Below are 25,163 nucleotides of genomic sequence, written 5' to 3' on the forward strand. Positions count from 1 at the left end.
AATAATCTTTGCTTCCCTGGATGTTCTGGAAAACTACTGCAGATACACGTCTGGGACATGTTTTATTAGATTCACCAGACCAATAACAACAAAATAAATGGATATCGTACTTTAACCTTGTACAGTTTTGCTATGGCTTCATATTAGCGAAACTTCATGCAAAATCTTTTATTGGCCGTAACTCCATAACTAAACATTTGTTTACGAATGATTATATGAACTTTCTTCTTTCGTTTTACTTGTAGAATAACATATTAAAATATTTGCATATATTCGTGACTCACCCTGTATACCTGGGTAGTTAGGTAATTCTGATGATAAAAAAGCAAGGAAAAATGTTGTTTCTTGAGCAACTCACCTTACTTCTCGGCATAGTTTCCTTCGAGGGACACATACTGTGTTCAGCGATCCTATAGCTTTTTCATCTCATCGTTAACTGCCACTACAGTTTCACCATTTGATGAAAAGTTCTTCCCACCATGCCAAAAGTTCAAGTCAGAGTACAGTAAGAAGTCACTTGAGGCTCCGTCTGTTGAACAGGGTTGATGAGGATCTAATTCAAAGCCCAGTTCATGCACTTTCGCCATTGTTGTCGCTGCTGTGTGAGATGGTGCATTATCCTGGTAAAGAAGCACTTTTTTGCGTGCCAACCTTAGTCTTTTCAGTCAACGCAAGTTCCAAACGCTCCAACAATAGAGCATAAGAGGGTCCCGTTATAATTTTGCCTTTTTGCAAGTAGTCTATGCCGGCCGAAGTGGCCGAGCAGTTCTAGGCGCTACAGTCTGGAACTGCGCGACCGCTACAGTCGCAGGTTCGAATCCTGCCTCGGGCATGGATGTGTGTGCTGTCCTTAGGTTAGTTAGGTTTAATTAGTTCTAAGTTCTAGGCGACTGATGACCTTAGAAGTTAAGTCGCATAGTGCTACGAGCAATTTGAGCCACAAAAGTAGTAGACCAATGTGGCTGAAACTTGGTGTGCTTTCTTTCCAAAGATGCTACTAACTAAACATGACCTCGATACTCGTCGGTGGTGCCATCTCCTATGTCTCACCATTGTGGTGCTTGGTATCGTTGAGTATCCATGGCATGTGTGCCTGTCAGTATCACTTCATGGGCATTTTACCATATTACAATGGTTTTCGTTGCATCAATATCAATCGTCAGAACGCAAAGGTGTACATTTAAATTGTAAATGAAATGTAGAGTCAACTGCGTCGCTTGTTAATCGCAAAAACAGGCACACTTGATATTTGTCGATTACAGCGCCACCTACCACGAATGGGAAACACTAGTGTGATTAAAAAGTTTATCAAAACACTGCCATATTTCACTTTTATTAGGGGCCATTTTGGTTCTAAGCGCTTCAGTCTGGAACCGTGCGACTGCTACGGTCGCACGTTCGAATCCTGCCTCGGTCTTAGATGTGTGTGATGTCCTTAGGTTAGTTGGGTTTAAGTAGTTCTAAGTTCTAGGGGACTGATGACCTCAGATGTTAAGTCCCATAGTGCTCAGAGCCAGTAATCTATGAGGTTTACTCCTTGGGAGTCCCAAAAAATGCTGACCATTACCTTACTGAAAATTTATCTTACCAGTTAACGAAACGGTCTTTGCCTTCTTCGATGCCCTTTCAGCAGCCTTTGTCCGTTGCTTTGACTGACGCTTTTACTCTGGTGTGTAATGATGGCTGCAGGTTTCATAAAAAGTCACAAATCAGCGCAAAATATCTAGTAAATTGCGATTAAACATAGCCACACATTGTGTTGGAACGTTTGCCAGATGCGCTTTTGGCCGATTAACGTTTTCTCCGACGGCGATGCCGTCTTGCAGGAAGGTAACTAGAATGAGAGTTTCACTCTGCAGCGGAGTGTGCGCTGATATGAAACTTCCTGGCAGATTAAAACTGTGTGCCGGACCGAGACTCGAACTCGGGACCTTTGCCTTTCGCAGCTAAGTGCTCTACCAACTGAGCTACCCAAGCACGACTCTTTCAGGAGTGCTAATTCTGCAAGGTTCGCAGGAGAGCTTCTGTAAAGTTTGGAAGGTAGGAGACGAGGTACTGGCAGAAGTAAAGCCGTGAGTACCGGCCGTGAGTCGTGTTTCGGTAGCTCAGTTGGTAGAGCACTTGCCCGCGAATGGCAAAGGTCCCGAGTTCGAGTCTCGGTCCGGCACACAGTTTTAATCAGCCAGGAAGTTTCAGGAAGGTAACCTCCTGCGTGACAAAGCAGCAGTGGCTCGAGAACCGTAACTGCAAACTCATGCTTATGTCTCGGCCACCCAGTCCGCCTGATCTGAATTTGATGGAACACACCGGACACATTGCTCGGCACCAGCTCCACGGTCACAAACCACCTGCCTGTAATTTACCAAGATTGCGTGACCTTTGCGTAGCTGTACCTATCTGGTGCCACATACCTCCGGAAACCTACCAAGGACTTGTCGAAATTGTGCCACGGAGATTCGCTACTGTACTTCACGTCAAAGGCGAATCAACAAACTCTTTCACTGATGGCCATAATGTTCTGATTCGTCAGGGTAAACACGCATTTTAGTAGTTGCAAAGACGGGTTTGAAGTAACTTAGAATCAGAATTTAAGAGACATTTGGAAGACTTAAGGTCAAATAAGGCAGGAGGGATAGAAAACATTCCATCAGAGTTTCTAAAATTAATGGGGGAAGTGGCAACAATATAACTATTCACGTTGGTTGTAGAATGTACGAGTCTGGGGACACACCATCTGACTTTCTGAAAAATATCACCTACACAATTCCGAAGAATGAAAGAGCTGACAAGTGCGAGAATTACCGCAGAATCAGCTTATAGCTCACGCATCCAAGTTGTTGACAAAAACAACATACAGAAGAATCGAGAAGAAAATTGAGGATGTGCTAGATGACGATCAGTTGGGCCTTAGAAAAGGTAAAGGGACCATAGAGGAATTCTGAAGTTGCGGTTCATAATGGAAGCAAGACTAAAGAAAAATCAAGACACGTTCACAGGATTTGTCGACCTGGAAAAAGCATTCGACAGTGTAAAATGGTGCAAGATGTTCGAAAGTCCTAGAAAAATAGGGATAAGCTATAGGGAGAGACGGGTAATATACAATATACAGCGTGGTCCATTGATAGTGATCGGGCCAAATATCTCACGAAGTAAGCATCAAACGAAGAAACTACAAAGAACGAAAATCGTCTATCTTGAAAGGGGAAACCAGATTGCGCTATGATTGGCCTGTTAGATGGTGCTGCCATAGGTGAAACTGATATCAACAGCGTTTTTTTTTGTTTTTGTTTTTTAAATAGGAACCTCCATTTTTTATTCGTGTAGTACGTAAAGAAATATGAATGTTTTAGTTAGACCACTTTCTTCGCTTTGTGGTAGATGGTAGATGGCCCTGTAACAGTCACAAACGTATAAGTACGTAGTATCACATAACATTCCGCCAGTGCGGACGGTATTTGCTTCGTGATACATTACCAGTGTTAAAATGGACCGACCGTTTACCGATTGCGGAAAAGGTAGATATCGTGTTGATGTATGGCTATTGTGATCAAAATGCCCAACCGGCGTGTGATATGTATGCTGCTCGGTATCCTGGACGACATCATCCAGGTGTCCGGACCGTTCGCCGGATAGTTACGTTATTTAAGGAAACAGGAAGTGTTCAGCCACATGTGAAACGTCAACCACGACCTACAACAAATTATGATGCCCAAGTAGGTGTTTTAGCTGCTGTCGCGGCTAATCCGCACATCAGCAGCAGACAATTGCGCGAGAATCGGGAATCCCAAAAACGTCGGTGTTGAGAATGCTACATAAACATCGATTGCACCCGTATCATATTACTATGCACCAGGAATTGCATGGCGACGACTTCGAACGTCGTGCACAGTTCTGCCACTGAGCACAAGAGAAATTACAAGACGATGACAGATTTTTTGACGCGTGCTAGTTAGCGACGAAGAGCCATTCACCAACAGCGGTAACGTAAACCGGCATAATATGCACTATTGGGCAAAGGCAAATTCGCGATGGCTGCGACAAGTGGAACATCAGCGACCTTGGAGGGTTAATGTATGGTGCGGCATTATGGGAAAGAGGATAATTGGCCCCCATTTTATCGATGGCAATCTAAATCGTGCAATGTATGCTGATTTCCTACGTAATGTTCTATCGATGCATGACAGAATGGCGATGTGGCGATGATGGATGTCCGGCACATAGCTCGCGTGCGGTTGAAGGGGTATTGAATAGCATATTCCATGACAGGTGGACTGGTCATCGAAGCATGGCCCGCACGTTCACCGGATCTGACGTCCCCAGATTTCTTTCTGTGGGGAAAGTTGAAGGATATTTGCCATCGTGATCCACCGACAACGCCTGACAACATGCGTCAGCGCATTGTCAATGCATGTGCGAACATTACGGAAGGCGAACTTCTCGCTGTTGAGAGGAATGTCGTTACACGTATTGCCAAATGCATTAAGGTTGACGGACATCATTTTGAACATTTATTGCATTAATGTGGCATTTACAGGTAATCACGCTCTAACATCATGTGTTCTCAGAAATGATAAGTTCAAAACTGTACATGTATCACATTGTAACAACCGAAATAAAATGTTCCAACGTGCCTACGTTGTGGATTTCAATTTAAAAAACCTACCTGTTACCAACTGTTCGTCTAAAATTGTGAGCCATATGTTTGCGACTATTACAGCGCCATCTATCACAAAGCGAAAAAAGTGGTCCAACTAAAACATTCATATTTCTTTACGTACTTCACGAATATGTAATGAAAATGAGGGTTCCTATTAAAAAAAAAAACCAGTTGACATCGGTTTGACCTATGACAGCGCCATCTAGCGGGCCATCCATAGCGCCATCTGGTTTCCCCCTTCAAGCTAGACAAGTTTCGTTCTTTGCAGTTTTTTTGGTTTGACACTTATTTCGTGAGATATTTGGCCCGGTCACTATCAATGGACCTCCCTGTATAGAAGTGCCGAGAAGGAATAATATGAATGGACGACCAAAACGAGGTGCTCGGATGAAAAAAAGGTGTAAGACAGGGATGTAGGCCCCCCCCCCCCCCCTACCCTATTGTTCAATCTGTATATCGAAGAAGCAATGATGGAAATAAAAGAAAAGTTCAGGAGTGGAACCACCTCTGTCGGGCACTTCGTGCCATGGATCCACAACAGAGGAAGCTAGCGCAGCTGTGGACACGGCGTGGCTCCACGTCCCTGTTGGCACCTTCCAGCTCATTCTCTCTTCCTTCAAGTCTCGCAGCAGTCCGCGCTGCGAAAGTTGGTCATGCAGGGTGGCCACATTAACGTGACTGGACAGTGTAAATCTTTAAGCATGCTCGTATCTGTTGCCACAAGGGCAGGTTCGTGTTCACGCTTGCGTCAGACACAGCTGTGGTTACCTTTTCCCTGGGCCGGTGCTCGTCATCGGAGTCGCTGTCGGACTCCGAGTCTGAGAGGTGGCGCTCCAGGGCGCTGGGGCGGCCGGCCGCCTCCTTCCGGTACAGCCGCGCCGGGAAGCTCTGCAACAAAGAGGTAGCCAACACGTGTAGGGTGACCAGATGCAACTGTTTAAAAAGAACAAACAGCTTCAAAAAGGAGGACAACGGAAGAAAAAAGAGGACACATCAAACGGGTCAATTGCTGATGAGGATACCACCCGTCAGCTTTGGACAAGTCACGTGACTGCCCGGAATTACCGGTAAAATTAGTAGTTAATTGTTACTGATGGTCAGGTGGCCGTTAACTGAGCAATATAAAAAAAATTAAAAACATTGATTGTGGTGAGAGTGTGCCGTCAATTGCTTTGTTATGTCAACAAGAAATTGTTTACAAAGCGAAAAACGTAAGAACATTCACCTCCCTTCATTCGACGCACCGCTACCAACATCTATAATTCAAGCAGGAGCTGACGACATGTAAGCTGCATTTTAACCTTCCGAATACAAGTAAATTGAATGAATATGAAACAATGAAATAAAACCATGGCAGTTAATCTGTAAAGTTATTTCTTACCTTTATTGGTCACTGAGACGTACGTTCCAGCTCCACATCTTTGCAGGAAAAGACATCAGAAAATGTTCAGTTTCGTTTAGGCATAGCCAAATATTTTACGTAACTCATTCTGTTAAAAATTACACTCTCAAATCACACGTGCACTACAGGAAGCCAAGCCAATACAAAGCGAAGATACGAAACGAAAATTTTAAATAATCGATATTTGCATTCGCTTATAGGTAGATCAACAATAACATCGACGATCGTGGTGCCATCTACTGACACCGCCTTTGTACGTGTTTGTCACGAAGGCTGTGCCAATAGTTAAAGTACTTAAGAAAAGAGCAATAGAACGGGACGAATTGTATATTTAACTGTATTACGCTCAACTTTGCGAAAAAGCCGGACACTGTAAAAATCCGCCCGGATCCCGGACAAAGAGCTAAAAAGGAGGACATGTCCGGATTAATCCGGACGTCTGGTCAGCCTAAATACGTGACACTTCTGTCTGCTGCATGGTCATCCGATTAAAGTCAGTATTACATTGTAAAAGATCGTCGACAAACATGTCAAATGTATCGTCCAACTTCTTCCGCCAAACTACTGCAAAATTTTTCGTCGTCGTGGCTCCGCAATGGATGCCGAACAGTCACTCGTCGATACAGCGTCACTTAATCTAATGGTGCTAGTGAGCGCGTTTCTTAAAGTGAAAAAGAAATGGAAACAATTGTTGGTAAAACTGTGGATAGGTGTTATTTTGTCCCATTTTCCGATTGCAGTAAACCACAAAAAGACGACGGCAGGGGGAGAGGGAGAACAACACACATCCAAACATCGCATAAAATACCTAAGAAAATATCTCCACTTGATAGAAAGAGTAATTCTCGAAACGTGTCACACCAAGCTTTAACAAATACGCAATTGGTGCAGCGTTTCGTTATTTAAATCACGAAAGCCATGTCTGCTAAATATCATATTATGGTTAGGTTAAGATTCTTAGCAACACGCGAAAGCTATTCCAGCTTGCAATAAACTACTCACATGCCACAATAATTTCGCCTATTATTCCAGAAACACTTCAACAAATATACATATACACTGAAGGCCCAATTAATTAGTATAGGCATGCGTATCCAAATACGGAGTATGTAAACAGGCAGAAGACGTTGCGGTCGGCAACACCTATATAAGACAATAAGTGTCTGGCACAGCTGTAAGATCGGTTACTGTTGCTACAACGATGGGACACAGCATCTCCGAAGTGGTGAAGAAGTGGGGATTTTCCCTTACGACCATTTCGCGAGTGTACTGTGAATATCACGAATCCGGTAAAACATCAAATCTCCGACATCGCTGCGGCCGGTAAAAGATCCTGCAAGAACGGGACCAACAATGACTGAAGAGAATCGTTCAAGGTGACACAAGTGCAACCCTTCCGCAAATTGCTGCAGATTTCAATGCTGGGCCATCAACAAATGTCAGTCATCGATGTGGGCTTTCGCAGCCGAAGGCCCGCTCGTGTATCCTTGATGACTACACGACACGAAGCTTTACGCCTCACCTGGGCCCGTCGACATCGACATTGGACTGTTGATGACTGGAAACATGTAGCCTGGTCAGACGAATCTCGTTTCAAATTGTATCGAGCGGATGGACTTGTACAGGTATAGAGAACTTCATGAATTCATGGACCCTGTATGTCAGCAGGGGATTGTTTACGCTGGTGGAGGCTCTGTAATGGTGTGGTGGATGTGCAATTGGAGTGATATGGGACCCCTAATACGTCTCCATATGACGCTGGCAGGTGACACTATGTCATCATCCTGTCTGATCACCTGCATCCATTCATGTCCATTGTGCATTGTGATGGACTTGAGCAATTCCAGCAGGACAATGCGATACCCCACACATCCAGAATTGGTACAGAGTGGCTCCAAAAACAGTCTTCTGAGTTTAAACACTTCCACTGGCCACCAAACTTCGCAGAGATTAACATTATTGAGCATATATGGGATGCCTTGCAACGTGCTGTTCAGAAGAGATCTCCACCCCCTCGTACTCTCACGGATTTATGGACAGCCCTGCAGGATTCATGGAGTCAATTCCCTCCAGCACTACCTTCAGACTTCAGTCTAGCCCATGCCAAATCGTACTGCGGCGCTTCTGCGTGCTCGCGGGGGCCCTAAGCGATATTAGGCAGGTGTAACACTTTCCTTGGCTCTTCAGTGTAGATCGTTCTTCGTAGATCCATTCATATATGTCGCGTTAGTATTGGCTGTCCCACGAGAAGGGACTGATAGTGGTTGAGCATTTGATGCAAGTATGTTTCAACATCGCGCGGAAAATTTGGCGCACTTGTCCGAGCTGCAGAATGTACTTTATCGTTCTTTGATTGCGAAAGCATATCAACAAGACTGAAAGTTTGCACAAGCACATACACTTAAATTGAAGCATTATTTTTTTAGTCCTCTGTCAACTCATGTTCTTGTAATATCGAAAGAACCTTGGTTTAAACTGTTAGACAGATGAAACTGTAATTGCATGTTGATACTCTGCAAATACTGACTACCCCACATACTCAAAATGGCGAAGACATGCTCGACGGTTAAGACCCAGCTTTCATTATTTTTACAGTGTTTTCTCTACCGGAAATGCTTATTAAGTTCTGGTACAGTGAATGGGATAGTTATTCAGTTTTTTTCTGAAACGTGGTGAAGATTTGTAGTCGTTTTGAATTTATGCGGCCAGCGACCAAAGCTCTAGTTCGGCTCATAGATGCTCGATGCAGTTCGGGCCGGGATTACGAAGCGGCCAGTTGATCCAATGTGCCATTTTATTCCAAGCACTTCGCAGTAGCCAGCCGCTGTGGCCGAGCGGTTCTAGCACTTCAGTCTGGAAGCGCGCGACCGCTACGGTCGCGGGTTCGAATCCTGCCTCGGGCATGGGTGTGTGTGATGTCCTTAGGTTGGTTAGGTTTAAGTAGTTCTAAGTTCTAGGGGATAAGGGAGAAATACGAAGAAGGGGTGAGGACTTATGGTAGGAATCTTGGGAAATGGATGAATCTGGCAGGAGAACCTTCGGATTCTTGCCAAGTGTTAAAGGAAGGTTAGGCATGAGGTATTTCGATCCAACTCGGGGTCTAATACATTTTCTCACTGGTCATGGGCCCTACCCGACATACCTATATCGGTTTGGGAAAAGGGCCACACCTGAGTGTGACTGTGGCGCTTTGGAGGGTACTCCCGACCATGTGGTTTACATGTGCCCCCTTTTCGATGATGTAGCAGCTACATTAAGACAAGAACTTCCAAATAACACATAAGACTTATTAAGACACGAAGAGACTTTCGAAACTCTGAACAACTTGGCAAATGTGGTATAACGAAAAGTTCTGACTACATACCTGAGGGACTTTCGCGACTAGAACCAACCACTGAACGTGTCCTAGTACCCTAATCCTGTACCGCCTGTGCGTGGACAGGTCGACTTTTAGTTGGAATCCACCACGTGCAGGGCTAGGGGGACTGAGGTACACCCATTCCCGACTAAGACAGCACCGGATTTGACGTAGGTTAGTTAGTAGTAGTTAGTAGCATTAGAAGTAGATACTGAACTAGGAACCTGCAGCGATAAGCAGTTTTGACCTGCCCAGTGTCAGGGCCACGCTCATAGCGATTAGCTCGATGAGCAAGGCCGTGAAGTAAGTTTATATCTAGGATGACACACCCATGGCGCTGCAGGCAGTTAGGAATTAACAAGTAGGTAGGAAAACTAACAACTAGGTAGTAGTGTATAGATTAACAATGTACTGTGTCACACTGTCTGTAGCTCACAAAGTAATTGTAACATATTAATAACTGTAATAGCTGCTGATAACATACAATATTGTATTAGCATTAGGACCCACTAATCACTAAGGTGGTGGGTTAGTTTATATAACTATTATTGTTGTTATTGAAATAAAGTTTTTTTTAAAAAAAGTTCTAGGGGACTTATGACCTCAGATGTTAAGTCCCATAGAGCTCAGAACCATTTTGAACTTCGCAGTAGCCGTTGCGGACTGTAGTGTTATCAAGATGGTGTGGAAAAGATCCCATTCCACACTGTTTTGGGTAGTATGAGAGGCACAAAAAGAAAAAAAAAGGTTGATCCGGAGGCCTGTAAACAAACTTGTACGGGGATGGTTTGATAAGGCGAATTTCCATGAAAGAACTGAACATTTTTGTTGCGCCTTCATGGTTGGTAAGTTTGATTATTTCAAGGATCGTATAAAAAATTACAATAATGTACAGCGTTCATTGTTGACAGCCATCGGAATTTGTCAGTGTGTCGACTGCGGCTGATAATTGAGAAAACAGAGACTTCGCGCTGGTTTTTAACATTTTCATTATAAGGGTGAACTGCCGCACAAATCAAAACAGATTTGAATGAGGTTTAAGCAGAGCCTGCACCATCGGTGAAGACTGTTTACTTTTTGATTAACGAATTTAAACGTGGTCGGACAAGCACCAAAGACGAAACGCACTCAAGCAGTCCAATTGAGGTCACCACGAAGAAAACCACTGACAAAATCCGTGGTATGGTAATGGAAGATTCCCCAAGAAAAGTTCGTGAGATTGCTAAGACTGCAGGCATCTCAACTAAACGAGAGCATAATATCCTGCACGGAAAATCGGCTATGAAAAAGCTAGGTAGGTGCTGTCAATGCTAGCTGTCGACCAAAAGCGCATCCGGCACAACGTTTCACATAATGTCTAGCGATGTTTAATCGCAATCCGCAAGACTTTATTGCGACAATTTGTGACTGATGAAGAAACATGGCTCCATTATTCCACACCAGAGTCAAAACGGCACTCAAAACGAGGACAAAGGCTGATGAAAGTACACTGAGGAAAACAAGCCCGTTTTATCCGCTGGTCAAATAATAGCCACAGTCTTTTTCTGCTTTTTGATTCCCAAGGAATAATTCTCGTGGATTACTTGGAAAAACGCATAACCATGTTGTTGTTGTTGTTGTTGTGGTCTTCAGTCCTGAAACTGGTTTGATGCAGCTCTCCATGCTACTCTATCCTGTGCAAGCTTCTTCATCTCCCAGTACCTACTGCAACCTACGTCCTTCTGAATCTGCTTAGTGTAGTCATCTCTTGGTCTCCCTCTACGATTTTTACCCTCCACGCTGCCCTCCAATACTAAATTGGTGATCCCTTGATGTCTCAGAACATGTCCTACCAACCGATCCCTTCTTCTGGTCAAGTTGTGCCACAAACTTCTCTTCTCCCCAATCCGATTCAATACTTCCTCATTAGTTATGTGATCTACCCATCTAATCTTAAGCATTCTTCTGTAGCACCACATTTCGAAAGCTTCTATTCTCTTCTTGTCCAAACTATTTATCGTCCATGATTCACGCATAACCATAACTGTAATAAATTATGCTTCATTGTTGGATCGCTGGGTGGCAGTAACTCTGCAAGCTTCAGCTGGGTTCAAAGTGATGACATCATGTCTCGTCTCCAGCGTCCACTTGAGCCAGGAAATCATTCCCATCCGTAGCACAGTGCCGCAAGATGTTCGAGACAGTGTCCCATTCGACATGCTTTCTGCGCTTGTTGGTACGTAGGTAGGTTCCGAGGAAACGGAAATCGTCGGTCCCATCGGATTAGGAAGGATTGGGAAGGAAGTAGGCCGTGCCCTTTCAAAGGAACCATCTTGGCGTTTGCCTGAAGCGATTTAGGGAAATCACAGAAAATATAAATTAGTATTTCAGGACGAGGGTTTGAACCATCGTCCTCCCGAATGCGATTCCAGTGTGCTAACCACTGCGCTATCTTGCCCGGTCCTGCGCTGGTTCAAGAATGTGATGCTTCCATTGGGCGTATACTTTGCGCTCTTGATTAACGATTGCACCCATGTTGTATAAAACGGCACCGGCAATGTAGATCGTGCATTAAAAGGAAACGACATCCATTCCTCCCTGAATCACTGTGCCACACCGTGACCTTTGCAACGGACATACAGTGCTCTCCGTACGCTTGCGCCATTATTTGATGAATTTCCGTAGTCTTTCCGCCGTCCAGAAACGCACTACACACCACTCGCCCTTCTTATGAAGCTCCCGTTACACTATTTTCAACACGATTGAGTGCAGAGGACGATCGATACATGAGCATGTTAGTTCTTGTAGTCACATGGGTTAGAGAGCCTGTATACAGAGAGAGTGGGCCGTGATTGCCCGTGATTGGTTGATTAGCTTTGGCGCCATTTTTCTGCCAAATATCTCTCGAGCTTCCTATGTTCGCCGTGCTTTTGAGTTGAATTGAAGTTCAGATGACTTTTGGAAATGATTAAAAGGTATTTGAATTATTTAGAGACTTGTTATGCGTTGTGCATGCATGTTCGATTCAGTTGTATATCGTTTTTGGTACGTAATTAGCGCTTGCGATCTTAAATACGAGGTGAAATAATGAAGCGTTTTGCGATGAAGTCGGTTGGCCTACTTGTTTGAAGTAAACACATTAGTAATTGTACAGTATTGTTTTTGACATCTATAATTCATTTGAAGACGTGACAAGAATTACCAATACGTCTCACACTTTTTGCATGTCACAAGTAAACAACTGGTTACGACTTTCACTCATCTGACGTAATACAGATACGTTAAACCTTTAGCGTTATGCACTTACGATACAAAAAATGCTATACACTATATTTTTTATTTACGTTACTTTCATTGCAATATGTCTAGGAGATAAATGCAAGTAACGAATAATTTTTACAGCCACTGTATCCAATTTACCTGTGCTGTCCGTAGTAGGCTAGTATGAGTATATTATAGCTGTGAAGAAAGGCATTTAACGAATGACCTCGCCATATTGTCTTGTGCTTTTGATTCGGTGAGTGTGCACTCCACTACTGGCCATTCAAAAGTCCCGCCCGCAGTTTGGCAGAAAAATGGCCGCCGTATCGTCCGGTTGGCCACTCTCTCCCTACGCAGGCTCTCTAACATGGGTGTGCGGCTGTGCCCCTCTAGCCGCAAGTTTGGGACCTCAGTGGTCTTAAAGGGGGTGGAACCTTCTTCCACAACGACATTGCGATCCTTTCACAGGTTTTCATTTCACATTCTCCTGCTCGTTTTCCTTTTTAATGCATTTAAGTGTTATTGTTTAAAATGTTTGTGAAAAATTCATTCCGCCACTGACGAAAACTTTGTGTGGATCCCTAACTGGGAGAGAACACCCAGGCCATCACACAGTTGGCTCTGGTATTCATCATCATCATCATCATCATCATCATCAGCCTTAGACATCCACTGCTCTGGACTTTTCCATGATTTACGGTCTTCAGCTCAGAGTTGTAACGGATCCGCGATCCTTTACCCAACGATAAACACATTTTTTTGCCTCACATATGTCGATGGTAGGCACATGGACTGCCAAGTGGCGCTAGCTCTAAGCGGGTAGAGAGACAATCAGTCGAGTCTGGGATAAGTTCGACTCATCGCTGCCAACCGTAGGGACATGTCCCTACAGGTAGGCACTTTTCATTTACATCCACATCTACTTCTACATGGTACTCTGATGTTCAGAATGTGCGCTGCAGGATTTGCGTTGTTAATAGCATTAGTGTCACGACTTTATGTTAGGTGCCAGTACTGGAACGGTGCTATCTGGTTGGAACACAAGCATGAGTGTTCATTGCAGTTGCAGTCAGTCAACGTGGGAGTGGACAATGTGAGCAGGGATATACACGTAAAGCTGTTTTATCGAAACAATAGCACAAATACTGCCACTCCTCGCGAGTAGTGTCCGTAAAGGATACAGAGAGGTTTTTGCGCACCGGGGTTTAAGAACATCATTCGGAAGTTCGAATTAACTAACGGTGGGGAATTGCTTCTGGAAGAGGCCGACGTCCAACTGCGCCACAAATCGTTGAAGACGTTACTGTTACAAGGGCTGAGAATGCTGGGAGCAGTGCTCGAGCAGTGGCCGACGTCCAACTGCGCCACAAATCGTTGAAGACGTTACTGTTACAAGGGCTGAGAATGCTGGGAGCAGTGCTCGAGCAGTGTCACGGCAGCTGAAGCTTCCAAGGTTCACCGTTCGAGAAGTGCTGCTAGCGGTTGTTAAACGGTACCTGCTGTGCGGTTCCAGCTGTCGTGGATGCAGATGGGCGTCACATTAAGCAACCTTTTGTAACATGGAACGTAAGCATAGCACTAACAAACGTTATCCGCTCACGTGGAAATTAAAATGTGTTTCTTTCAGTAGTTTGTTCGTTATGTCTCTTCCGCCTGTTCTCAAAAATGTTTCCATAAAGTTTCATCGACCTAGGATCATTCGTTTGTCATGGGGGGGGGGGGGGGGGGGCCTCAAGAACCGAAAGTTTAATTACGGCCACCCTGCGCGAACAAATGAGCGGAAAGGCAGAAAAAAGGGGACGTCACCATGTTTCGCCCTTGGAAATATCAACAAGGCATCTACACTTTCTGGTGGTGGGACATTGTGTTTTCCCTCCAATATAATGGCTCTCCGTCCCAAATGGATACTTTTTTATTCGAGTCATAAACAATACATGATTATCATCATTAAAAGAAAATTGAAACTTATTAAACACGTACATTTTAACCATAACCGGCCGCGGTGGTCTCGCGGTTCTAGGTGGTCAGTCCGGAACCGCGCGACAGCTACGTCGCAGGTTCGAATCCTGCCTCGGGCATGGATGTGTGTGTGATGTCCTTAGGTTACTTGGGTTTAATTAGTTCTAAGTTCTAGGGGACTGATGAGCACAGATGTTAAGTACCATAGTGCTCCGAGCCATTTTTTTAAACCATAAAGAGTAATTTCTAACAGAGGTGTATGGAAATATGTACCGGGTGAACAAGAAGTCAGTATAAATTTGAAAACTGAATAAATCACGGAATAATATAGATAGAGCTGTACAAATTGACACACATGCTTGGAATGACATGGGGTTTTATTAGAACCAAAAAATTACAAAAGTTCAAGAAATGTCCGACAGATGGCGCTTCATCTGATCAGAATAGCAATAATTAGCATAACAAAGTAACACAAAGCAAAGATGAGGTTCTTCACAGGAAATGCTCAATATGTCCACCATCATTCCTCAACAATAGCTGTAGTCGAGGAATAATGTTGTGAACAGCACTGTAAAGCATGTCCGGAGTTATGGTGAGGCATTGGCGTCGGATGTTGTCTTTCAGCTTCCCTAAAGATGTCAGTCGATCACGGTACACTTGCGACTTCAGGTAACCCCAAAGCCAATAATCGCACCGACTGAGGTCTGGGGACCTGGGAGGCCAAGCATGACGAAAGTGGCGGCTGAGCACACGATCATCACCAAACGACGCGTTCAAGAGATCTTTCACGCGCCTAGCAATATGAGGTGGAGCGCCATCCTGCATAAAGATCGTACGTTCCAGCAGGTGTTTTATCAGCCAGGCTGGGGATGATGTGATTCTGTAACATATCGGCGTACCTCTCACCCGTCCCGGTAGCAATTACAAAAAAAGAATCACGCATTTCGTCGAAGAAAAAAGGCCTGATAACGGTAGATGTGGTAAATCCAACCCATACCGCGAGTTTCACGCCGTGCAATGGAGGTTCCACGACAGTTCTAGGATTTTCGGTAGCCCAAATTGTGTAGTTGTGGGCGTTGACAGACCCTCGAAGTGTGAAATGAGCTTCGTCGGTCCACAACACGTTACTCAACCAATCGTCATCTTCCGCCATCTTTTGAAACATCCACACCGCTTCACTTAATCGCCAGGTAACAGTTCATGATGGCGATGGATTTTGTACGGATAGCATCGGAGGTACGCATAAGTGCCAACCAAACAGTAGTGTATTGAATGCCGGTGCGACGTGCGACTGCACGAGCGCTGGCTTCTTCGTACATAGACGAACCCGCTACAGTCTCCATTTCTTCCTGAACTGTCTCAGGAGCATTACGCCTTGTGCTCGGTCGGCCACTACGAGGTCTATCGTCTAAACAACCTGTGGCTTCGAACTTCAAAATCATTCTCGCCACAGCTGCATTTGTCAACGGATCTTTACCCGTTCGAATCCCATTCCTATAGCGATAGGATCGTAACGCTGAACTAGCGCATTCCCCATTCTGATATACAGCCTCACTAAAAGCGCCTTTTCAGGTAACGTCAACTTGCTGCGACTGCCGACGCATCTGATTCTCTTTCTCATTACAGCTCCTTTTATGCATGCGCAGTCACTACGTTTTGCTGTCCAGCGCCATCTGTTGGACGTTTTGTGAACTTTTTTTTGTTCTAATAAAACTCCATGTCATTCCAAGTATGTGTCAATTTTTACCTCTCTATCTACATTATTCCGTGGTTTATTAAGTTTTCAAATTTATACTGACTATTTGATCACCCAGTACTTGTGAAAAAGTTACAAAGAAAACAATTACTGAATCTTAATTACACTAATATTTAGAAGATCATTAATTGGTAGGAACATTTTACATGATACGAATCTTCTATAATTAGTAAATATAACAAGTGCATTGTTAACATTTGACACCTAAGCATTTATAAACGATACAATTAGCATATAGACTAGAATTCACTTGTGTGTTTAATATATAAGAATCCACGTAATCAATGAAATGTGTCATTTGTTTTAGGGTGAGAGTTTTAACTGTTAATTAATGAAATAATTTTAAACAATGCCGAGGATTGTTCGAAATTGTTACGAAAGTAGAAAAAGTTACAGCCATGTTGGCAAAGAGAGGCAGTCTGGTTTTGGTTTATGTGCAGTGAGCATGTAGCTGCTCCTTCTGTATTTTAAGTATTGTTTGCCTTTGTAATAATACTTCAATTTTGTTTTGAAAGTATAATAAAAATGAAGAAACTTAACAAAAGATTAAACTAAATTAACCCTCCAGTAGTTGAGTTACATCGACTGTTAATGCACTCAGGACGACGACTGCGGCAGATCATGAGTAACTATGAACAACCCCATTATTACGAGTTGTGAAGACAGGTTATAAAATGAAAGGAAGAATAATCGAGTCACTCTACTATTGGCCAGAATTTTGCAACTACAACTGCGCTCGGAGTTGCACGCAGTACATCACCTGTGTGAGATGCAGGACTCAGTCGACAATCCACAAGGCGCTCCATGGTGTGTGGCTTCCCGCAGTCACCGTTGGTATCCACAGGGAAGTGCCATTCTGGAGGCTAGCTACTCTTCGCTCTTCCAACTCCAGCTCCAGAACGAAAAGTGTTGAGCGACCTCCACGCGATCAGTTCATGCCCACATGGGAGGTGGTTTCGAATGGAGACGCCAGGTAGTGTTATTCTCAAGATGATAAATCCACAGTTGCTTCCTTGCTGTAGTTGCTGCTCCTTACAAGATTGAAGAGGCCTTGAGGAAACTACTTTTGTACCTCAACCTCGGGGCTTCTGCAACGTGCCTAAATAAGGGATAGGTTTCCTGGTTTGTTCTTTCCCCGTTCGCAGCTACTTCACGATGAACATCTGGCGCCGGCTGTGTGTGCTAACCAATAATAATTTTACAAGTGGCGTGGGTTTCAGACACCATGTCACAAGCCTACACGTTTCGTTTAGCGCCCTGTCAACAATGTTTATGTGGATAGAACTATGTTTACGTGGATAGATTGGTGCCAGATTGGGCACTCATACACTGCAGCATTGTAACACGTTACCAGTGCCGTCGTCCTCAGGGTTTGTGGCCGAGATACCCATTGATCTTGCGAGATTGTTATCTCTGGCTTCCACCTTCATTCTGGTATTCCCGCAGTGCTGACTGTAGGTCAGAGTTCGGTCCAGAGTGACTCCTAGATATTCCGGATGGGGCGTATTTACTGAGTCGCTTAGATGCAAAACTGTCCATGTCCACTTAAAAAAAAATTGAGTGGGCTACTTTGGATTGTAGAGCATGACATTTTACACATGCTTGAAATGCTATTTATGCTCAAAGCTCTCCATGTCCTGTGGAAAGCAGCTCACGAAAAGTGTGGTTAGATTCAAAACTGTCCATGTCCATCAGTAAGTTGGGTGCAAAACTTGCCTTGTCCCTTTTGACAAATCGCATTGAAGGCTGGGGTCATGTGACTGTAATGCAAGATTGTTACAATAAGCATGTAAACATTGTACTTGTGTGGTCTCTTAGAGCTATTTATTCTGAAAGTTATACACATTCTCAGAATGCTATAAAAGTCCAAGGGGAGCCTAATTATAATTCTGAAATCAACCTACCAGTGTCCGTATGCAAACATGGGAAACACTTAGGACACACAAACTCGAGCTGCATTACGAACACGGTTGTTCCTATTAATGAAAAGAAACTAGAGGATGTTTCAAATCTCCTCGAGAAACACTATAGTGAGTCATGGAGGGAAAGTGAATCCTTGTTGTGGTACATGACATTACTAGGTTCCAGCGGGTCAGGGGCATCAGTTGAACCAGAATGCCTAGCAGGAGAACATGAAGACATTGTTCCAGATATGATGTATTAAGTGGATTGCAGGTTGTCAGTTGTTACACCATGTACCTTCAGAAATATTAAAAGAAATAAAAACTGAATACACCGTTTTATGTTCACCCCATATCCTCTCCTCATGTACAGCTAGTCAGGTTCAAAACTGTCCATGTCCATTTCAGTTGCATACAAAAGTGGCCATCTGCAAAGTCAGACGCAAAACTGTCCAAGTTCATTTTTATTTTGCTTATATATTACATGATTGAGTTCCTGATTTTTTTTCAATAGCTCAAATGGTTTTGTAATAATCCATACATATGTACACAACATACAGTGTAGGGCAGTTTGTGTTTACCCAGTAAAAACAGTTTTTCCACTTCTTCTCAAAACCGGTTATGGAGGACATGGACAGTTTTGCATCTAGGCTACTCAACTGTATCCCTTGCCATGTGATGTTAAGTTTGCGACGTGCCTCATTGTGCTTAAGATGAAATTAGGTTTTAGATGGGTTTGGGCGAAGTTGATTGTTTAAGCAATAGAGACACAAATCTCTCAATGCATCTTTCAGATGAGCTTCAACATCTTCATAAGGTTTCTCTTGACTCTCTAATGCCAAATCGCCGGCATAAAGGAAACCCCTTATGTTCGCCGGAAGTGGTTAGTCATTGGTATACGTGTTAATAACATTGTTGAAAGAAAAGTTCCTCATGGTAAGCCATTTCTTTGACTTCTCCATATCTAACATTTAACCACAAAGCATATATTATTGAGCATATCTGCATCGGCGCTGACTTCTTCCTATCTAGTTTCCTTGTAACGCAACAGAACACAGTGGTTTCCGTATCGCCACGCACCCACTTCTTCGGGCCGTGTTCTATTGTTTGTAAATAAGGAGCCGCAGCTGTCTGATAAAACGAGTCAGTATCCGTGGGCAAACAGAACTCCGGCGTATGACGTGCTTCAGACCACGGCGTTGTCTTCCGTGACGCACGCACGCTGTTTGACAACAAATACCCAAGTCCTCACATCGGCAATCTTAGAATACTAACAAATTTTGTTTTCTGTTACCACACATGTCCGATTGTCACTGTATTGACTCTCCTTTCTGCGCATAAGGTCCAGTGCTAGATAATGCTGAGTAGACGTTCTCCGTTGCACAAGACTTAACGGAAACAATTCTGTAACGATATACAGCTTCGTTCACTACATCAGATTTGATCACTACATCGTCATTATCAGCAATTCGATGTCCACTGCTGGATAAAGCTCTGCTCTGGATTTTTCCCTGTAGTAAAATCTTCAACTACGAGGAGACTTCAAAACGTAAGTTAGACGTCATCATGATAGGCCAAATAACATTTATCGAATGCTGCACTACACTTCAAGGTGACGCAAACGAATGAGACTATTTTTTTGTATGTTGTCACCAAGCCTCTCCAGACAATGCTCGGAACACGGTAACAATGGTAATCAATTGAAAAATATATACATACATAAACCAAAAAATGCATAAATCAGTAAATAAAAAAAATAAAAATAGGAAAAGTACACACACACTCAAACAAACAATAAAATGAAAGCAAAAGCTCAGAAAGTTGACAACGCTTAAACTAGTACATTCTAGACAAAGAAAATGGCAGTTACAGTGCTACATTTCGTAAACAGAGTGACCAAAAGGAAAACTGCAAACTTCCAGCCAGTTTCCAAATCAGGGAAAATTGTTTGGCTTATAAACAGTGCACTAGCCCCGAACTGTATAGCCGTTTCCGTTTTATTATAACAATGAACTGTTTTAAATTTACAACCTCTATGTGCGTACAAAAGCCTACATGTGCAAACGAAAAAAATCGTCTAATATTTCAGGACATTCACTGAAGATGCCTTGTAAATAAGGTGAAACACGTCCACCATCTAGGTGAAAAAAATTAAGTAAAAAACTTAACATGCAGCAAGCAAAAAGGCGTTTTTCTTTTAGCCATTAACTCGCGAGGTGACTTTTCTGTAACGTATACCACGAGGTAGGGTCTCTGGGGCCCCTATGTTTAAATCGAGATTTAAAGCAAAAATGATTCGAAATTTTTAACATATGCTACATAAAACTTATTTTTACAAATATTTAAGCGTTGTTTAAATGCTTCTAGTTTATTATATTGCACTAATCAAAGCCTGCAGCATTTTACTATTTATCACGCAGAGGCACATAAATTTGCGTGGTTCTTTTAAACAGTACACATACATAGGCTGTTAGAGTACTGAATTTTACATTCTGAAAAATTATACAATCTCTGTAGCAAATAAATTTTAAAATAAAACTAAATTCCAGGGTTTAAATTTGCGCTTAAAAATTCCACTCGAAAGTTGCCAAAAGAAAGTCCGTCAAATTGACCTTCATTTCTGGGAACTAGATTTTTATCACCACTCAGAACATATTAACAGACGCTTTAAGTATTTTATTGAAGAAACAGATTCCCATCACAACTTTCCTGACGTTCTTCCTCTGAATGATGCTCTTGTTCAATAGCAGAACTGTGATCACTGGCTAATGTAAAATCGTCGTCTTTTTCGTTTATTTCTCGATCTATGTCATTGACGCCTTCCTCCATAAACCGAACAACAATTTCATCAAATTCGGGAGAGTTAAAAATGACACCCTGTACTTACTAGGCAACAGGACACATACTGCGCGGAGGTGACTGAAGCGCTAATCATTTTTGCAGAACATACTAATGTACGTGTCCTGATTATGAATGTGTTCCTTATCTACATATAAGATTTGGAAGACAATCTGAGCAGACGTCTTATGTTGTTTCCAGATGACGTCGTTTATCGACTAATAAAGTCATCAGAGGATCAAAACAAATTGCAAAACGATTTAGAAAAGATATCTCAATGGTAAGAAAACTGGCAGTTGACCCTAAATAATGAAAAGTGTGAGGTCATCCACATTAGTGCTAAAAGGAATTCGTTAAACTTCGGTTACACGATAAATCAGTCTAATCTAAAAGTCGTAAATTCAACTAGATACCTAGGTATTACAATTACGATCAACTTGAATTGGAAGGAACACACAGAAAATGTTGAGGGGAAGGCTAACCAAAGACTGCGTTTTATTGGGCAGGACACTTAGAAAATGTAACAGATCTACTAAGGAAACTACCTACAGTACGCTTGTCCGTCCTCTTTTAGAATAGTGCTGCGCGGTGGGGGAGCCTTACCAGATAGGACTGACGGAGTACATCGAAAAAGTTCAAAGAAGGGCAGCACGTTTTACATTATCTCGAAATATGGGAGAGAGTGTCAGAGAAATGATACAAGATTTGGGCTGGACATGATTAAAAGAAAGTCGTTTTTGGTTGCGACGGAACCTTCTCACGAAATTCTAATCACGAACTTTCTTCTCAGAATGCGAAAATATTTTACTGACAACGACCTACATAGGGAGAAACGATTACCACGATAAAATAAGGGAAATCAGAACTCGTACTCAAAATATATAGGTGTTCGTTCTTTCCGCGCGCTATACGAGATTGGAATAACAGGATTGTGAAGGTGGTTCGATGAACCCTCTGCCAGGCACTTAAATGTGATTTACAGAGTATCCACGTAGATGTAGATGAAAGTGTATAAACACCGACCGAGCGAGGTGGCGCAGTGGTTAGCACACTGGACTCGCATTCGGGAGGACGACGGTTCAATCCCGGCCATCCTGATTTAGGTTTTCCGTGATTTCCCTAAATCGTTTCAGGCAAATGCCGGGATGGTTCCTTTGAAAGGGCACGGCCGATTTCCTTCCCTATCCTTCCCTAACCCGAGCTTGCGCTCCGTCTCTAATGACCTCGTTGTCGACGGGACGTTAAACACCACTAACCTAACCTATAAACACCGAAGAGCCAAAGAAACTGGTACACCTGCTTTATATCGTGTAGGGCCCGCGCGAGCACGCAGAGGTGCCACAACACGACGTGGCATGGACTCGACTGATGTCAGAAGTAGTGCTGGAGGGAACTGACACCATGAATCCTGCCGGGCTGTCCACAAAGCCAAAAGAGTACGAGAGGGTGCACAGCTCTTCTGAACAGCACGCTGCAATGTATCCCAGATATGCTCAATAATGTTCACTTCTGGCGAGTCCGGTGGCCAGCCGAAGTGTTTAAACTCAGAAGAGTGTTCCTGGAGCCACTCTGTAGCAATTCTATATGTGTGGGGTGTCGCATTGTCCTGCTGGAATTGCACAAGTCCATCGGAATGCACAATGGACGTGAATGGATGAAGGTGATCAGACAGGATGATGACATACGTGTCACCTGTCAGAGTCGTTTCTAGGCGTATCAGGGGTTCCATATCATTCCACCTGCAAACGTCCTACACCATTAGGGGCCTCCACCAGCTAGAACAGTCCCCTGCTGACATGCAGGGTCCATGGATTCATGAAGTTGTCTCCATACCAGTACACGTCCATCCGCTCGATACAATTTGAACTGAGACTCGTCCGACCAGGCAACATGTTTCCAGTCATCAACAGTCCAATGTCGGTGTTGACGGGCCCAGGCCAGGCGTAAAGCTCTGTGTCGTGCAGTCATCAAGGGCACACGAGCAGGCCTTCGGCTGAGGAAGCCCATATCGATGATTGACACTTGTTGATGGCCTAGCATTGCAATCTGCAGCAATTTGCGAAAGGGTTGCACTTCCGTCACGTTGAACGATTCTCTTCTGTTGCCGTCGGTCCCGTTCTTGCAGGAACTTTTTCCGGCCGCAGCGATGTCGGAGAGTTGATGTTTTACCGGATTCCTCGCTAACTCCGAGATGCTGTGTCCCATCGCTCGTGCGCCGACTGTAATATCACGTTCAAACTCACTTAAAACTTGATAACCTGCCATTATAGCAGCAGTAACTGATCTAACAACTGCATCAGACATTGTTGTCTTATATAGGGGTTGCCGAGCAGCGCCGTATTTTGCCTGTTTACATATCTATGTATTGGGATACGCATGCCCAGATCAGTTTCTTGGGCTCTTCAAGTCTAAATACAGTTATTGTTTTGTTCACAGCAGCCGTCACTCCAAATCACAAGTTTCCGTTTGCTACCTGTTACACTAACGGTATTTGTAGTGCCATTCAGAACATAGAGCAGGTGTGATGGTATTTGTTAGCTCCAAGAGACTCTTCACTCTCATGCCACCTTTACATTATTGCCTCAGTGTTGTCATGAGCGTGAATAGAGAAGTCGTAGAATGAAATTTGGCGTAAGTAGAGCATATTCGAGTGCGTAAGAGTTGCAACAAACAATACTTGTTGCACATCGACTGCTAATGTACAAGTGTTACTTCCGTAACAAGAGCCGCTTTGATAGCCGCGCGGTCTTGGGCGCCTTGCCAGGGTTCGCACGGCTCCTCCCGTCGGAGGTTTGAGTCCTCCCTTGGGCATGGGTGTGTGTGTTGTCGTTAGTTTAAGTTAGATTAAGTAGTGTATAAGCCTAGGGATCGATGATCTCAGCAGTTTGGCCCCATAGGAACTACTTACCACAAATTTAAAAACAGATCCATACCACAAACAATATAACAACTATTATTTTATCGCGTTAAACTGATGTGACTCAATACTGAATGCCAAGCACGCATGGAACGAAGAGCTATAACCAGCGCGTTCTGTTCGTCACTGTTACGATTCGTTAAATACGTCATATGATGAAGCGCTTTTCGTAAAATTACTTGCTTGTATGTAGCTCCTTTAGAGCGAATAAAATCTATTTTGAAAAAAAAAAAAATGGTACTTAGCACGTTTAGAGTGTTAGGTCTGTAACTAGCTGTCTGGCTCATTGCTACAAACAGAACTGGTAAGACACATTGACTGTAAATTTTGCTCTTCGGAGATATCGGTTGTTTGGTTTTGTAATACCTGCTTACTTTGTCAAGAACCCCTCATGCCACTTATTTTTCTCTTCTATTCATTCTCTTTGCTGAGCATCCAGTACTTATCTTCAAACTGCATCAAACGCAAAACTTACTCAGCTGGTTCTGTCATTCCATTGTTAACATAGCGTAGTTTTTTCCGATTTGCACATTGTACATTAAGTTCGGTACATAACATCCTGAATGAAGTCTGAAGGTGCCGAATACACAATGGATGCCACTGTTTGTTGCTTACAGACCAAAAAACTGTTGAGAAAATTATTTTAAATAACGTTTTTGGTACAGTTAAACCATAATCTGTAGCGATACATATATTTGTACTGTACCAGGGAAAAATTGGACGTCTGCGCGATATACAGGGTATTCTGAAATTCTCGTTACATACTTCGAGAGGGGAATGAACGCATAATACACTACTGGCCATTAAAATTGCTACACCAAGGAGAAATGCAGATGAAAAACGGGTATTCATTGGACAAATATATTATACTAAAACTGACAAGTGATTACATTTTCACGTAATTTGGGTCCATAGATCCTGAGAAATCAGTACCCAGAACAACCACCGCTGGGCGTAATAACGGCCTTCATACGCCTGGGCATTGAGTCAAACAGAGCTTGGATGGGGTGTACAGGTACAGCTACCCATGCAACGTCAACACGATACCATAGTTCGTCAAGAGTAGTGACTGGCGTATTTTGACTAGGCAGTTGCTCGGCCACAATTCACCAGACGTTTTCAGTTGGTGAGAGAT

General features: G+C 43.4%; 1 protein-coding gene across 1 annotated transcript in view; it reads right to left on the reverse strand.

Annotated features, from left to right (window-relative positions):
- LOC126284641 (sarcoplasmic calcium-binding protein) overlaps positions 1-25,163 on the reverse strand; it is a 139,885-nt gene that overhangs the window by 29,893 nt on the left and 84,829 nt on the right. The window contains exon 2 of the mRNA XM_049983718.1: positions 5,426-5,545. Coding sequence (XP_049839675.1) covers positions 5,426-5,545 — 120 coding nt within the window. The remainder of the gene's footprint in view (positions 1-5,425; positions 5,546-25,163) is intronic.

The sequence above is a fragment of the Schistocerca gregaria genome, chromosome 8 (assembly GCF_023897955.1).
Source record: "Schistocerca gregaria isolate iqSchGreg1 chromosome 8, iqSchGreg1.2, whole genome shotgun sequence".
NCBI lineage: Eukaryota > Metazoa > Arthropoda > Insecta > Orthoptera > Acrididae > Schistocerca > Schistocerca gregaria.